This window comes from Rhamphochromis sp. 'chilingali' (genome assembly GCF_963969265.1).
Source record: "Rhamphochromis sp. 'chilingali' genome assembly, chromosome: 14".
In the NCBI taxonomy this organism is placed as follows: Eukaryota; Metazoa; Chordata; class Actinopteri; order Cichliformes; family Cichlidae; genus Rhamphochromis; species Rhamphochromis sp. 'chilingali'.
The window spans coordinates 29,017,871-29,034,875 of NC_137941.1; the positions used below are offsets into that span (position 1 = coordinate 29,017,871).

Sequence of the window (17,005 nt, forward strand, 5' to 3'; positions counted from 1 at the left end):
TGCAATATCATGTTTAGGTGGAAACTAGCGAGCTAACTTCCTGCTAACTTTTAACTCCGTTAAATTTAATAACTTCTATTTTCATGGATTCCTGGATGTTTTAACTTAATTGTTACACATGGTAAAATAATGCTCCGACAATTCATCAAGCGGTGCGCCTTCATAGCTTACCAAAGTAATACTAAAACATTTTTTGGCAGATCTTTGAGTGCTGTGTACCACATAAAAGCAGTTCGAGGTCAGTAAGCAGAACCACTGTCGAGTAAGCACTGTAGATTTTTGAGAAAATTAAAGGTTTTTAAGTGCGCCTTATAGTGTGGGAATATGTTAAACCCCCCCCCCCCCCCAAACCCAGTAAGTTGCTTATTGGTTTATACATTAATATGTCAGTTTTTTGGCTCCATATATTTTCAATTAATACCAGAAAACAGCACCGCCTGCTGATTGGCATTCCATCGATAATCGATTGCATTTAGATTCAATACACAGTTGGTGACGTCACTGATTTTATGGGAAATGAACTGGTACTTATAGTGGTTTCCATTCTAACTGAGCACTCAAAAGTGCTTTATGCTACAGCCTCACCCATTCGCACACACACTTTTATCTCACACTGATAGATGCATCAGGGGCAACTCAGGGTTCAGTATCCTGCTCGAGGATACTTTGGCATGCAGACTGGAGAAGTGCAGAGCGGAACCACCAATCTTTGAATTGGTAGACGAGCCGTTTTTGATTGGCTGTGTTTTCCATGCAGGGTTACTGAAATTAGACCAATCCCTGACTTTGACAAGCTATGATTCTGAAAGACAGATTATGCTAAAGTTCAACTTCATATTTATTTTAACAGAAGTCTTCTATTCCTGCTCTATGATTTCTTCTTAGTCGTCTTCTGTGATCCTCAAATGCTTCCGATTCTTTTTTCGTCTTTCACTGAAACATTATTACAAGCCATCACTCTGAATTTGTTGTTTCTCAGCTTTGTTTTTCATAAACATGCAATGCCACTTTCACTCAAAAAAAGGCTGTGGATAATAAATTAGTACGCTTCTGTGAGGTGCAGTCGTTTGCCGTCTCACTCCAGAGGAAGCTGAGAACAGAGTGATGCTATTTTTAAAACCCCATTAATACGATGACCTTAAACAGAGCTAGATAAAAATGAAACCCAGCATGGCTCCGTTTATGGTTTACCAAATGAAGAAAGAGTGCCCCGCCAAAGTAAAACAACACAGTCCAAGTTCCAGATCTGCTCATAGCATTTGCTTATGATGGCATATTTTTTTGGCTATTACACGAGTTTTAGTCTTTTAGTGACATGATGAGGATGTCAGGGGGTCAGAGGTCACAGAGAGATGGATGAACCCTAATTTGTCTCAGACTTAAAGTGACCTGTGTGGGCTATTATGAAGCAACTGCACTTGTAGAATCATGATCAAGGAGATGAGAGGAGAGGAGTGACACTGTTGCTCACAGAAGGGTTATTAGAAAATGCTGTGTGTGTGTGTGTGTGTGTGTGTGTGTGTGTGTGTGTGTGTGTGTGTGTGTGTGTGTGTGTGTGTGTGTGTGTGTGTGTGAGAGCAATTCCAGTGCCTCATTATTGTTCAGTTGCTTGGAGACTGCCACAGGCCAGTGTTCACACGGCCAATTAAAGTTCCCCAGATGCCCTTGTATTTGACTCCTGTGTGTTTTCTAAAACACTGATTTTTAAAACCTTTTTTCAGATCTTCCCTTGATCAAATAGGGATGTTTTATCACAATAGAACAAATATATTCTATTTGTTCTATTATGAATAAATAATAAACATAATAGAATTTGTTTAATAATGCTTTAGATTTCAATATTATACAGAGTATGACAGGTCAGTTTGTTTAAGAAAAGTCTTACAGAAAAAGTTGATTTAAACTCTATTTGAAGGCTTACACCTTATTATTATTATTATTATTATTATTATTATTATTATTATTATTATTTTAACTATCATATTAACCACTCAATGAGCTTCTTTATTGTTTAATATTATTTTAGGCTTCCTCTGTCTGATCGCATCAAGTCGTTCTATTCATAGGCCAGAAAAAAAGCACTTAACTGTCTAAGTAATATAAAACATTAAGGAAGCTATGACTTTAAATCAATGAAGGATTAAGTATAGGAACTTCATGCCATCCATGGGGCTTAATAGAAAGCTTGGCAGTGAAAAACATGTGACATTGGATTGTTTAAGGTCCTAAATTAAATTTTGCGTCCTAAGGTTCAGAAACTTTGCTTAGGCTGCTGCCCCTCAGCTGTAAAAGGCTGACGGAGTATTCTTGTCACTCCACCGGGCAGGCTGGGCGGGCAGAGTGAAAACCTAACCTAAATTTGTGAATGAGATAACTTGAGAATGAGGCAGTGTAGGAGCTTCAGATTGATACCATAGGTGTGTCTACAAAATAAATCTTGAACACGTTTGAATTGCAAAGTTCAAGTTTCATTGAAATCTTGTGAACCCAATAACTCCAGAATGAGCTTGAAATCAATAACACAGGCACGTTTACAAATCATCTCAGACTACTCTGAATCTCTGTGACATGAACCTAAAGTGAAAGGTCAAAGTTCAAGTTTTCTGAAAATCTTGTGAATGCGATAACTCGAGAAGAAGGTAATGTAGGATTTTCAAACTGATGCCATAGGGGTGTCTACATAGCAGGCTGAGCTGTACTACTGGTGGTTCAGATGGGTCTCTCTTTAGTCCTGTCACCTCAAGAATTTCTCCTCATTACACATTCGGCTGTCTTTACATGTGTAAAGTTAAAGAATGCCGAGAAGATGCATAAAAATACTAAATAAATTCCTGAAGAATACTTCAGGCCTGGGAGAGGGTACATGCAGACATGCAGTACAGTGATGGAAGTGAGGATGATGAAGGCTTTACTTTGTTTGCTGTGGTCTGTGTAGTTCGGTTGTAGGTTTCATTTTTAAATGTTGATTGCAGTGACGTCAAAAAAAGTTTTTGTTTAACCGGCTTACACCTGTAGATGCCCTGAAACTTTCATGACAGCAGTTAAAGGTTAAATCCAAACAGCCAATCAGAATTTACACAGCAGTGTGAACGCAGCATGAGAAGCAGAGAGGGGAGGGGGAGCATTCTCTCTCTGTCTCCCTCTCTGTCATTGTGGCTCCCTTGCTCTTTGTCTCGCCTGTGCATACACACACACACACGCCTGCCTCCTGTGTGTGTGTCAGGTGTGTGACCTGTGTCTTGTGTCTGCAGTGTGGAAGACATGGAGCAGCAGAAGAAGCAGGACAGTGACTCAGGAGTCGGCAGCGACAACGGAGACAAGAGACTGTCTGCTACTGAGGTGTGTGTGTGTGTCTCTGCATCTGTGTGTCTCTGCATCTGTGTGTCTGTGTGTGGGGGGGGATTTTGTACATTTGTACCAATATGACTGTAACATGTTCAAATATAGGTGTATAGTTATGTGTGTGTATGTATCCATGCACAAATATGCGTTAGACATGTACTTAATACACTCATCTTTACTCCTTTAATCCTCATTTTCTAATCACACCAGCTCATCGTTTTTTTCCTCTGTAAGTCGGTGTATCTGAGTGAGTGCGGTGACATTAAAAGACGGACCCGTTTAGACGTCACTCACTTTTTCTGCAAATTGTTATTTCTTTTGTGGACTTGTGAGTAAATGATTGTGAAAAATGGCAAAAAATGAATTGTTACATTTAACAGTAAATTGTTAAAGAGCATTATTTAAGATGAATTAATACAAAGTTGAAATAAATGACAAATAACTGAAAATTTTAATATTTGACTTTGAATTTGAGATTCTTCTGGATTTGGTCTTGAAATGAAATACTGTTAGAGCGGAGGCACTTTGGCCTCATCTTGTAATTAGGGGCAACTTAACGTTTAGTTGAAGTTATTTTCTTCATTTGAACTGATAAGCTAAAAGTTTTTCTGTCTTTCGTAGTCTTTATCCGTGCAGTGCAGAGGAATTTTGTAGGATTCTGTAAACTGACGTCACGTCGCATCAGTGGGAGTCAGAGATCTCCTTTTCATTTTAGAATGAACACATTTTTTCTTTGTTACTAATTCACACTTTTGGTCATTGTTGAGATAGAAAGCTATTCAAGGCAGCAGCCAGCTCCAGGTCTGCGAAACTGAAATTATAAACTCTAATTTGCAACTGATATGCTTTTCCTGACCCAAAACTACGAGAAAAGTAATAAACTACAACTGAGAACGTTTACACTTTTAACACTCATCAGTTGTTGTGTTCTTGTGTTGAGGTTCTCACAGTTTTGTTTCAGCTCTGAAGCCGTTTCATTGCTTGTTTCAGCCGTCAGATGAAGACAGTCTGAGCCTTAATGTGCCAATGAGTCACATCACAGAGGAGGGAATCGGCAAAGACGACTCGAGTGAACACATCAGCTCTCTGACAGGTACACACACACACACACACACACACACACACAGAGTGGCCAGCATGTGGCGATGGTAGACAAACTGTATTATGCTATCTATTGTCACCTGGTTAAACTCTCTGGACAGCCCGGATCCATGTGAATGAATAGTGTGTGCACGTGCGCTCTTATTACTCATGCTTTGGGAGCATAAACATCATCTGGACTTGACTCCGTTGAGAAAAAAGCATAACCAATTTGAGAATGCACATTGAGTGATTCAGTCAATGATTATGGAAAAGAGGAAAGAGTGAAGTAATCAACAGACTTGCACAATTATTTATCTGCTGCTGGATTTGTTCATGCAGCATGAAGCAGTGCTCAGCACCATCTACAAGTCAGGAGATCCCGTACGAGCCCTGCCATGCGATGTGGTTCAGCAGTGTACAAACTGAGGGTTTAGTAGTTTTGCTTTTCTAACCTGTCAGCTGTGTGTGTAAAAGTATCTGGGCTGTTGAACTCTATTAAAGAACAGCAGCAGCTCCCCAGACACAGTTTAAATAGACTTCAATCAGCCTTAATTAGGTTAGAGCTGATGGAGGGTCACATTTACTGAACTGAGATGAGTGAAAAGAGGTTATTTATATTTCTAAACAAATCCTTAATCCTGGCATCACAAAGATGTTTTACATATTATATATTTGACAAATGTGTTGTTTTTAAAATAGCAGCAAGCTCCTGCTGTGGTTTTTATTATTTATCGCCAATTTTCTTGTGAAAAGTTTAGAAAATGAATGAAATTTAAACAAACACAAAAAATTAGGGAAAGAATTCTCAAAGGTTTTAAGAGCTGACTTAAGGGCTAACTCACGCACCTGACCTGCTTTCCTCCAATCGCTTCTCCTGCACATTCTGCCACTCGACATCTGTCTTGGCAACGGCTCCGGGCAGATATTTGTGCTGCGTTACGCATGACTGACTAAAATTGATGGAGCTGTGACGTTTACAAGTCCCTTTATAACTTTGGTTATGCAGGTAATTATAATCCTTCATGGGTTCACTTTCATGGGAGTTGTGCTTTTGTGCCCATATTTTTCATATTCTATCAAACCTGTGGTGCAGAATTCTACAGCCTACACTTCAGCTTAAAACTGAGAGTTCATGTTTCCTTCATTTCAGCAGACCCAAACTCTGACTCGGTGCAGCTGATTGAGGAGAGCCCTACGGAAGCCCTGAGAGACCAGAACAGAGACTCTTCTCTCAGCACTCGCTTCATCAACTACATCAAGGCAAGAGCTCGTGTTGTGTTGCGTCTGCACACCTCTGAGTGCTTCAGTTAAAAATTGATGCAGTAAATGGTTCACTTCATGCATAATGCCTCCCTCTGATTGAGGTTATGTAAAACTATTATGTTCACTGGGTTACTTTATTCCAGCATTAGTTACGCTGCCTGTCGTTTTAGGCTCATGCGGTTTGTTTAAATGGAGCCTGCAGCATAAACTGTCACTTTATGTTAATCTCAATTAAAATTCCTTTTAGACTTAAAAGTTTTGCTTGAATTGTCATGAAGAGAGCCAGCTCTACTTAGTATTGGAGTTCATCCACCTTTTTTAGCTTATTCCAAGTTAAAAGTACAAACGGGTTTCACATCATCAAAACTCAGTTTTTACCTCTGCCGATGTTATTCTCCAGTTGCACATTGCTTCTAGTCATTGAATTGGCCGTGAACTCCTCTGTATACCAAAGTACTCTACAGTCAAATTGCAGAATAAAGACTTGCTGTTAGAAAAGAGTAAGAAACAAGAAAAGCATAAAGAATGGAAGGAATGGATGAAGAAAAAGGACTCTGTTTTCTAATTGTACGGAGGAGAAAGTGGTAACGTCTCTGAGCCGGACTGTGGATCATGTGATTTCTGCAGCTGTTGCTGATTTGCGTACGCTTGTCTTTGCAGGGTAGGACGGCAGCAGACTTCGACGAGCCCCTCAGGATAGAAGAAGACTCTCACTGGTCAACACAACAAACGTAAGTTCGTGAGCATAGTGTCGTTTCGATTTCCACTTTATGACTCACGTTTAGTTTCTCCTCATTTATTGGTAGATTATTGTATTGTATGTCATAATTAGATATTTTTCTTCTACTTTTATTAGCACAGGTTATTCAGTATCTTTTTGCAGCATCATTCAAAATCAGTAGTGATTTTTTTGTGTTTCTTTCTGTTGATTGATGACAATTTAGAATCTACAAGTATCCTCTGAGGGATTTTACCAGCTGTGATTTTATGATATGGCACCATCATCACCCGTGTAAATACACTGTACATATACATGACTCTCATTTCTATCTTTGTGGCTGCAGGTCAAAAGTCACAGGGGGCACAGAGCTCCACATCGACATGATCAACCAGCTAAAAGAGGCTGTGGAACTGCTGCAGGACCCCAGCAGGTGAAAAACACCAACAGCTGAGTGTTAGTTAGAGCTAAGTGACACCACAGTGAGTCTATAAGAGTATCCATAGTCTGTTTCCCTTTGCTGAGTAATAATTCATATCTGCAGCACTATGTTACCACTGCTGAACTTACTTAAACTATGAGAGAATTAAACTTGACTGAAGTCATGTTTTTGTTTTTAGTTTGTTTTTCTCATTTGCAAGCCAGCACTCTGTGGCATTACTATTGTGTTTTGTGCATCAGGGTGAACACAGAGGAAGATTTGTCTGGAGTCCAGCTCTATCCAGTGGAGATGGTCACAGTGGACGAGTCACTCAAGTAAGATTCCATGAATCTGCATTTAAGACTACTTGTATTATGACTGTGGAAAAGGTTTTGGCCTGATGGACTGAGGGGAGAAATGTTTTTGTGTTAAAAATCTCTTCTTTTTTTTTTTAGCTCCGAAAGCATTCTACCTCTATTTAATTCAGTTCGGTTTTATTTATATAGCAGCAAATCACAACAACAGCTGCCTCTAGGTGCTTTATTTTATAAGGTGGAAATCCTACGACAATACAGAGAAAACGCCAAACAACAGATGACCCCCTATGAGAAAGGGCTTTGATATAAACAGGAAGCAAACCTCCGGCAGAACCAGGCTCAGGGAGGGGAGCCATTGGGTGAGGGGAGGGAGATGGGACCAAGACACACTGTGGAGGAGAGCAACACATTAATGATGAGTAATGATTGAGTGAAGAGTGGTGTATGAACACAACAAAAAATCCATCAGTGTGTCTTGTATGTCAGACTTGATTACTCTGTATCATCTTCTCTGTCAGCCCACAGTCAGTGACAGCTATCATTTTATTAACGTTCAATCGATAGCCTCAATTTGTGTAAGTAAATATTCTAGGCATGATCAGAAAGTCCTGGAAGTTGAACTGGGCTAATTAAACAGGACTATGGGCAGAAATCTGTGCCATCAGAAACTGAATTTGAATAAGTTAAATTTGAATTTGAATTGCTCCGATTGAATCTGAATTGTAACTTGAATAAATGCTTTTGAAAACTGAATTTGAATTAGTCTAATTTGAAATTGAATTTATGGTTTGAAAATGATCATCACTAAATTGAAATTGAATTTATATTTTGAAAATGAATTGATTTGCTTTGAAACTGCATTTTATCCTTTAAAAATTCAGCTCTCGGATAATTTCAGTTTCACTTCTCACCATTCAGTTTCAGTTCTACAATTCAATTTCAGTTCCAAAATTCAGTTTTTTGGAACTTACATCCGGTTCCGGTTCAAGCGCAGATTAATAGAACTACGTTTTACTAGCGGACCGAAAGTGTTACTGACGGGAATCTACAGCGTCTTTAGCTGAATTAAGACTTCAGAAGTCATTCGTCATGTCGAATGACCAGCGGATAAACTCTCAGGTTGGTAATAAATGTATTACATGTATAAGAACAAGCGTCATGTTAACAAAAGATAGCCGTAAGGTAACTGTTATGCTTATTGTAGCTGTTAGCTAAAAACGCTAATTTAGCGTAGTTTGCCCTGAATTCAGCTTTGACAACAAATATGATCGACTGTTTCTAGTAGAATTCCAAAGTTGTCATCTTGTACCCTCTCAGAGTGCCCCTCTGTATGCTTGCAGAGACCCCTACAGTAGGGAAACATGCAAAACGGTGTCCAAACCTTTGTGTTTTAGCTTTATTTATGTCTTACACAGCATCCCAACTCTTTAGCTAACTTAATAACTTTAGCTAAAGTGAATAGTTAGTCTAATTCATTAGTGCAGCATTACTGGATCACCTCTGTTTGAAGTGATATAATATGATGTACAACTATCACTGTGTTTAACTACCATAATAATTCTTAGGGTACTGAGTGCATGCTTAATTAGATATATTTTTTAAACATACTGCTCCATTACTATGTTTGACAGGCTGAAGTTGTCGGGTCACCTCCTAAATCGACCATCTTTTACAGGTGTTTTGTGCCAGAAATGGAGTGTCCACTGAAGACTGAAGATACTGAATCTCTACGCCTTGCCATTGATCCCTATTGTGCCTTCATCTAGACAAGAGACATTAACTTAACCACTCTCATATGCTCTGTACCTACACCACATTCCCTGACAGTCGTAGCTTGGCTCATCTGAGGGTGAAATTATAAGAATGTGTTATTTTGCAAAGTGCTCTCTAGTGTTCCTAAATAAAATATGGCATTGATGTCATTTCTTTTGAATTAATCCCTTCTTCTGAAATATAAGAACCTCTTCTGGTTTTAATGGCACTTTGGATTTCCTGACTTTCTGTTCCACTTCCAAACCCAAATAGATGCTGACAAGCTGACACAGTAACATGGAAGAGGGAAAGACGTTGGAAAGGACTACTACAAATAAACCTAATGCCTAACAATGAAAAGTGTAAAATAAGAACAACAATAATAATAATAATAATAAAGATAAAAGATGAAGTAACAAGTTTTTAGTTTATTCCAAATGATCATCCAGATGTCTGTGACATGTGATGACAAACACCATAATGGAAGGCCTTAGTCATCACATGCTTAAACTCATATATTTTTGCATATGCTGAACAGGCAGTCAGACATGCTGTAACTGTGGGGTAGAAAACAGCATGAACACCATACGGCAGGGGTCTCAAACTCCAGTCCTCGAGGGCATGGAAAAGTTGCATGACTCCAGTCCACCCTTGAGGACTGGAGTTTGAGACCCCTGTCATATGGAATATGACAGGTGTGGTTGAACTGCATGAAGACTCTGACGTTTGTCTCCTCTTCTGGCAGGACAGGAATGTGGCCTTGTCCTGTGAGCCACAGTAAGGATGTACTTAGAGTAGAACTGGACTGTCACCGGCCTCAGGCTCTTCACCCTTTTCAAAGACAAAGCAGTCATTTAGATAAAATATTAGATATTGTTTACCTGTAAATGCACAAAGAGAATTTAGAAATGTAATTATTGTCAAGAGTGAACAAGCACTGATAGTGTAATCTACAGCTGTGGCCAAACGTTTAGAGAATGAGAAGTGTTGTTTGCTTATTTACAAAGTTTGCTGTTTCAGTGATAGTTGTATATCATATTATATCACTTCAAACAGAGGTGATCCAGTAATGCTGCACTAATGAATTAGACTAACTATTCACTTTAGCTAAAGTTATTAAGTCAGCTAAAGAGTTGGGATGCTGTGTAAGACATAAATAAAGCTAAAACACAAAGGTTTGGACACTGTTTTGCATGTTTCCCTACTGTAGGGGTCTCTGCAAGCATACAGAGGGGGTACTCTGAGAGGGTCCAAGATGACAACTTTGGAATTCTACTAGAAACAGTCGATCATATTTGTTTGTCAAAGCTGAATTCAGGGCAAACTACGCTAAATTAGCGTTTTTAGCTAACAGCTACAATAAGCATAACAGTTACCTTACGGCTATCTTTTGTTAACATGACGCTTGTTCTTATACATGTAATACATTTATTACCAACCTGAGAGTTTATCCGCTGGTCATTCGACATGACGAATGACTTCTGAAGTCTTAATTCAGCTAAAGACGCTGTAGATTCCCGTCAGTAACACTTTCGGTCCGCTAGTAAAACGTAGTTCTATTAATCTGCGCTTGAACCGGAACCGGATGTAAGTTCCAAAAAACTGAATTTTGGAACTGAAATTGAATTGTAGAACTGAAACTGAATGGTGAGAAGTGAAACTGAAATTATTCGAGAGCTGAATTTTTAAAGGATAAAATGCAGTTTCAAAGCAAATCAATTCATTTTCAAAATATAAATTCAATTTCAATTTAGTGATGATCATTTTCAAACCATAAATTCAATTTCAAATTAGACTAATTCAAATTCAGTTTTCAAAAGCATTTATTCAAGTTACAATTCAGATTCAATCTGAGCAATTCAAATTCAAATTTAACTTATTCAAATTCAGTTTCTGATGGCACAGATTTCTGCCCATACAGGACCAACTGTCTCACAATTTTGAGTTTGAATTGAATTCATTCATTTAAAAGGAACAGTGTATATTAGTGAACATATTAATCTTAAAATGGCAGAATTAGCAAAAAAGGCTACTTTTCATCTGTAGTCCTTTGCTGTAAATGGGCTGAAAAAATGGCTATTACAAAGAATTCATCATGCATCTTTGTAGAAGACAGTTCAATGCCGTCTTGTTCCTAAGATGCTTCTAAACCTAAATTCTGAAAAACATAAAATAAATGTCTTTTCTTGTATTTGGGCCAATATGGTCGTTCCTGAAGATAAATGTAGTTCTGATTCTGTACACTGTTTTATGTAGGGTCATGGTAAAGTAGATCACTTGCCCTTATTTTCCTTTTTTTTTCTCCTTAGCGGGCAGGACAGTGATGACGGCGCCACATCACCAAAGGTACAGTATGAGCTCGTTAGAGCTCTTTAGCTCTAACACACATACATGGCATACATGTTTCTTAGTTTCTGGAAGGACTTCCAGGTTGGTTCAAACTCCAGTTTGTTGGCCAGTAATTTATAATAAAATAGCAACATTCACTGTGTCTGAAGAGTTCTGCTAAAACTTGGATTTTGAGCTTTTTGTTGGATTTCTGGGTCAGCAGGTGGCAGTGATTTTTATTAATGAGAACTTTCAGGAAATGCCTGGTGGCTCTTCTCTTTGACAAAAGCACCAGAGGAAGTTTCAACAGATGAAAATGTTATTTTGGTATAAACATTTTAGAGGAAAGAATTGGTACTTGCAGCCAAATAACGTTCAAACTCTCCTTCATTTTTCCTTCATGATCCCTGAGCCATCCAAGCAGAACATGTAGGGTCATTTAGGGGGCTAAAGACCCCCTAATATACTGAAGGCATAATTATAGTATAATATGTGATATATATAGAGAGAGACTAGAAATGAAGAAACCTTTTTCTGGCCTTTTCTTATAGTATTTCAAGTCCTATCCACTACCACTAGGTGGTCCAGTTTGCAAAGACACCTCTCTTATCTAAAAAATGTATTAATGACTATCCTCAACTGGTGGAGCTCAGCAGGTGGAAAAGTGTTGTGCGTTCCTAGATAAGTAAAACCTGTAGGTATGCTAGTAACAGAAAATACTTACAGCTGAAACCTTTGATGCGTCCTGTAGCAGCACATGGATGAAGGTGGCTGTGAGTTCCAGAAGAAGAGACAGATGATTCTAGAAAAGGCCAGGTTTGAAGCCCAGCTTGCGTGCCGGGAGTATGAGTGGCATATGTCGATCAAGGTAAACGTAGCGCCAGACCTCTGGATGTAGTCTCTGTCCTCCGAGTGAGCTGTCTACGGTCGTGCTTCGCAGTGATCCAACGGTCGTGTGTCTGTTTGCTGTGTTAGCTGCCGATCACACCTCTCTGAGCTTTTCACGTGTCGCATTTCATCCAGCAGCCTGATCCACATGTGCACAGAGAGGGAATGTGTTTCTCTGTTGCTACATGCGAGTCTCAATCTTTCACCAGTTACTCGCAGGCTTTCTTGGGAAATTACTAACTGGCTAAACTGAAGGTGGGTTTACTGAAAGCCTTTGTAGTGCACAGTAGAAAAACAAGTGGCTGGTGTTTTCTCTCTCCCATGTTAGTGTGCAACATTCATCTGCTGAAGTGGCTGTGTGACTTTGTTTTATAATTAACACTGTTTCAGGGTTATTTTTGTAATTTCATGAACTATATATTATGATGTTTACTATTTATTGGATTAACACCAAAACTTTGTTTTTTTATATTTCTGTACTACCTCTATTTATTTCTGGGTTAAAGCATCGGTTAAAACATCCAATGCTTAAAACAGTAATACCAGAATTTGTCTTTCTATTGCTTTTTTCCTTTTTCTTTCTATTATTGTAGGGTCTTTACCATAAAGTGCCTTGAGGCAGCCGTTGTTGTAATTTGACAATGGTTACAAATAAAAAAATAAAATTGAATTCAATTGAAAAATTGAATTCTGTTGTAAAACATTCCCTATTTCCTCAAATTAGATTAGGAATGATAGGTTTCTGTATGGAAGACACTGAATTGAATGTACCATTAAGTTTATGTTACATGGGGTGTTTTGGGCAAGGTCTGTTTACATTTGCAAAACTTATGGATGTTGTCTAAAATGTTATCCTGTTTTGTCACAATTAATTGTTCTTTGTTTTCTCCATTATGTTAACATTTTTTCTTGTGTTTAGCTAGCTAACTTAATGTGTACAATAGCAAACCTGTGACACTATGAGTGCAGTGGGTTTCTGCTTTGATGGTCATCACTCTTTGTACAGGCCTGTAAGCAGCACTGTATTTAGAACAAATGGAAATCAAAGAAGATATATATTTCAGTGTGTTCTGCATATATTTTAAACTGCTGTTGTTCACATAAGAAATGCAAATTCAGATCAGATGTTATTACCAGGTGAAAATATGGAAGACCGTAGGATTTTTTTTTTTTTTAAATAAAAATAAAACAGTCTTTGGAAAAGAATATGTTCCTCTTCAATTTTGTTGAATTACACACCTCTGGAGCGTTGGTGCTGACACTAAGCTAGTCTGCTGTATCTGTGTTTCTGCTCACCATATGAGTTGAGTGATGGTTGAAGGTAGAGGAGGCAGGAACTGAGTGGAGTGTTGTTCTGAGTTCAATTTTAGGCCACTGAGCTCCTGTTAGTCTGCACAGGTTCATCACAGGAGTGAATGTGTTTCTGTGTACTTTATCTCTCTCTGTGGAGTCATTCATAAGTCTGTGTCATTGAAAACTGCACATGAAGCACAGGATCAAGAGTGTCCAGCATTTTTTCATTAAATTGACTAAAATAGGACTGACTTTAATTTTTGTTTCCATTTCTGTTGTTGTAGCGAAATGACAGATCTCCAGTGAGCGGACCTCCATCCTTCTCCAGCCCACCCTTTGGACTGAAACCTCGTTCGGGTGAGTCAGCTGAGATAGTGGACCAGGTTAACTGGAGTACCAGATGTACAGGTTAACAAATTGGGGTTTTTTTCTGGACAGAGTATACTTTCAGTTACCACACTGTGATAATTTAATGGCATTTACTATGCTGGTCGCTGAAAAAAAATGCACAGTCTGAGTGTAGGATGAACACCTGATTTTGACATGAGCTCTGTTGCTCTAGTCATACAGTTTGTAGCTTATGTAGTTTTAATTTAAGCTTAGCCTAGAGCTCAACATTCTAATTGATATAATCCATATTGGTTAAACAAGAGTGTAGGAAATTGTCTTTCTTTTACGTGGCTTTATATGGCTTTAAAAACCCTAAAAGCAAAACTTTCTACAGGTGGGTGAAAAAGCAAACGCACTTAATTATTTTTCTTCTAAGGCCCTAAAAGGGTGTCCGCTTTAATACACTGCTGGAAACGTCATCATAATAATGTTGGTCCATGATAAACATTAAAACTGACATTGTTTGAGCGTTCAGCTAATGCTTTGAAAAACTCTTGCTCACAAACCAACATGTATACCTAAATTTGACTAACAGCAAACCTAATTTTGTAATATATTTATTATTTTGTAAAAATTAACAACTTGAAATGTTTACCATTTGTTCCAGAATCTTATACAGAGTTTTATACAAACTAAGGCATTTTTTCCCGAACATTGCAATGCTATGACATCATAACAGTGTGACTGGTCAGTTGATCCTGGACAAACAGTATTGAACAACACCAACACGGGCATATCAGATACACCGCTGGAAACCCTGAACTTAGTCATTAGCTTAAAGCGAAGCAGCAGCAGTCATGTTGTGGCAGCTTGTGGCCCCTGCTCATCAGCTTTATTTGCAGAATGATAGAAAGCTTCTGCCCATGCTTTATTATAGTTGGCAACCATCCAGCTTTTGTTTGCTGTTACCAGTGTGAAATGATGCTAACCGCTAATGAAGCTAACATGATGCTAACAGCATGTGAGAGTGATTTGTAATGTGAAATGCCACTAATCTTTATTTTGTTTTGTGCTGTTTTGTTTTGTGTCTTGTCATCTCATTCTGTTTCTTTGCTTCACCTTTTTTACCTTTTCTGATTTACTTGTTTGTTTGCTTTTTGCCTTTTTTTGTGGCACTTTCATTTCTCCTGCATGACCTTTGATGTTTAAAATCACATAAACACTCATTTAATCTGACCTGCCTGCATTTTTGAATCAATACCTGCTTCATTGATTCCTGAAAACTAATTCACACTTTCTCCTGGTGATTTTTGCTGTTTTTCGGGGTGTGTTTTTCGTGGAATGAACTTTGCCTTGCTGTACTTGGTTCACCTTGATGCTCACCCTACCACCACCACCTCCTCCAACTACCTTCCTTGCACTACACACACCCCCCACCTCCTGCGTCTCTGAACACTTCCCACTTCCCACCCGCCTGGTTGTAGCTCCACCCTCGCTGCCCTGCTCGCCCCCGCCTTCCTCTCTCGACCCCTCCCTCCTCCCACAGGCCTCGCCCCTCCATAGAGATACACCTCGTAGCCATGACGACGGAGGCAATCACAACCGGGGTAGGTCCCGCTTTATCTGCTAATTGGCCAGATGACACACATCTGGGCTGAGCTGTCTGCTGACAAACCCTGGGTAGGGACCGTTTTCTCTTCAAAGCCAGAAAAGCCTGTCATTACTGGTCTTTAACTTTAAAGGTGGTCTTTAAATGTGTTTTAAAAAACAAAAAACATTTTGAATTTAGTCTTTTGTCTGTTGTTTTTCTGTTCATTAGTCCACAACTTGTTTACCATCCTATGTCATATCATATCATTTTATTTAACACCAGCAGCACTCACAAAAAGTGAGCGTATCAGAATTGGTTTTCAGAGTAATTGCAAAGACAGCTGTCATCGCCCCCCCGTCCTGAAAAGGATAAGCAAAGAGGATTGCTAATTAATTAATTAACTAATTAATTAAGGTTATATCATTGGGAATTACTGATCTATACCAGGTTTAATTTCAGAGTTCCAGGAACAGAGCCATTATAAATGAAAAACCAACCTGATTTGAATTTGGGCGATCTCCTCTTGCAGTCACCTCCAGTCCACGTAAAGGAACCATTTCCAGCACAGTTGCTCTTGTTCTGTCTCTCCATGGAAACCCCATTATGACTATATAACTGTCAACTCTGACTTCACCACAGCCTTCAAACTTTCACAGCCATGAGTGTACACATCAGCTTCTCTCCATCTGAACAGTTTAGTTTTGTTAGGTTCAGTTTTAGTTGTAACAAGGCTTTATATCTGTCAGAATAAGCATTATTGATACACATGTGAAGGTCCTTTAGTCCCAGTCATGACATGCTAACCATTCACAGCCTGGTTGTGCTGACAAAAAAGACTAAAACTAAAGGGAATTCCAGGATATTTTTGTATTTTTCTGTACTGTTTTTCTTTTCCAAGCTCTGTTTTTTACATTTTTATTTTTATTTCAAACCAAAATGTTTTCCCCACTGAGCTTTTAGTGCAATAATATAAGGGTGACCGTTTTAGCACACTGGAGGCTATTGAGGAGGCGCATCGCAGGTTGCAGAGAGATATTGAAAAACAGCGGCTGTGCTGTGGAAGCCATCCAGGCATGAAGACAATGGTGTTGAATGAGAGATCGGGTATGGTTTTTTATTTTTGATGAAGGAAATCTCGGAACAGATTGTTCTCAATCTAGCTGTGATCCTCGATAATGCTCTGAGTCTTACGTTGTCCTTAGTGGCAGGGAGGCGCTTGCCAGTGACGTTCTCTGCTGCCTCCACCACTCTCTGTAGCTGTTGGCATAGCAACTCTCACTGTGGAACTGTGTACCCCCCTTAATGTTGCTTCCTGTAGTTCTCACTTCTCAGTCCAGTGTACCAGCTCAAATTTTGGGGAAAAAAGTCTCAGCTATTTAGCAACTAACTGACAATATATTTATTAGTTTTAAACAAGTTTTTGATTTGTTCTTTCTCAAATATTTGTGTGGTCTGATAAATTTGTTGAGCACAGTACCTCAAAAAAAGAATTTGCCTGTTGTACCTGCAGAAATATGTCACAAATAATTTTTATAATCTTTTAGAGTTAGCCTGAGTGGCGATTGTGAAAGAAAAAAGGAGTAAAGGAGCTGTGGCTTCCTTCAGTTTTCCTCCTCAGTTAAAGAAAAAGCAGTAATGTCTGATGATGTGGTGTTGGGCTGTCAGCAGGCATCTGAACA

General features: G+C 38.9%; 1 protein-coding gene across 3 annotated transcripts in view; it reads left to right on the forward strand.

Moving 5' to 3' along the window:
- lrch1 (leucine-rich repeats and calponin homology (CH) domain containing 1) overlaps nt 1–17,005 on the forward strand; it is a 103,732-nt gene that overhangs the window by 64,087 nt on the left and 22,640 nt on the right. Inside the window, exons 7-15 of one of the 3 annotated variants that reach the window (XM_080903445.1) lie at nt 3,252–3,339; nt 4,333–4,435; nt 5,579–5,685; nt 6,349–6,419; nt 6,753–6,839; nt 7,088–7,162; nt 11,206–11,242; nt 13,690–13,762; nt 15,220–15,342. In XM_080903445.1, coding sequence (XP_080759571.1) covers nt 3,252–3,339; nt 4,333–4,435; nt 5,579–5,685; nt 6,349–6,419; nt 6,753–6,839; nt 7,088–7,162; nt 11,206–11,242; nt 13,690–13,762; nt 15,220–15,342 — 764 coding nt within the window. Of the gene's footprint in view, nt 1–3,251; nt 3,340–4,332; nt 4,436–5,575; nt 5,686–6,348; nt 6,420–6,752; nt 6,840–7,087; nt 7,163–11,205; nt 11,243–13,689; nt 13,763–15,219; nt 15,343–17,005 lie in introns of all 3 variants that reach the window. The other 2 variants (XM_080903444.1, XM_080903446.1) reach the window with 2 other exon arrangements.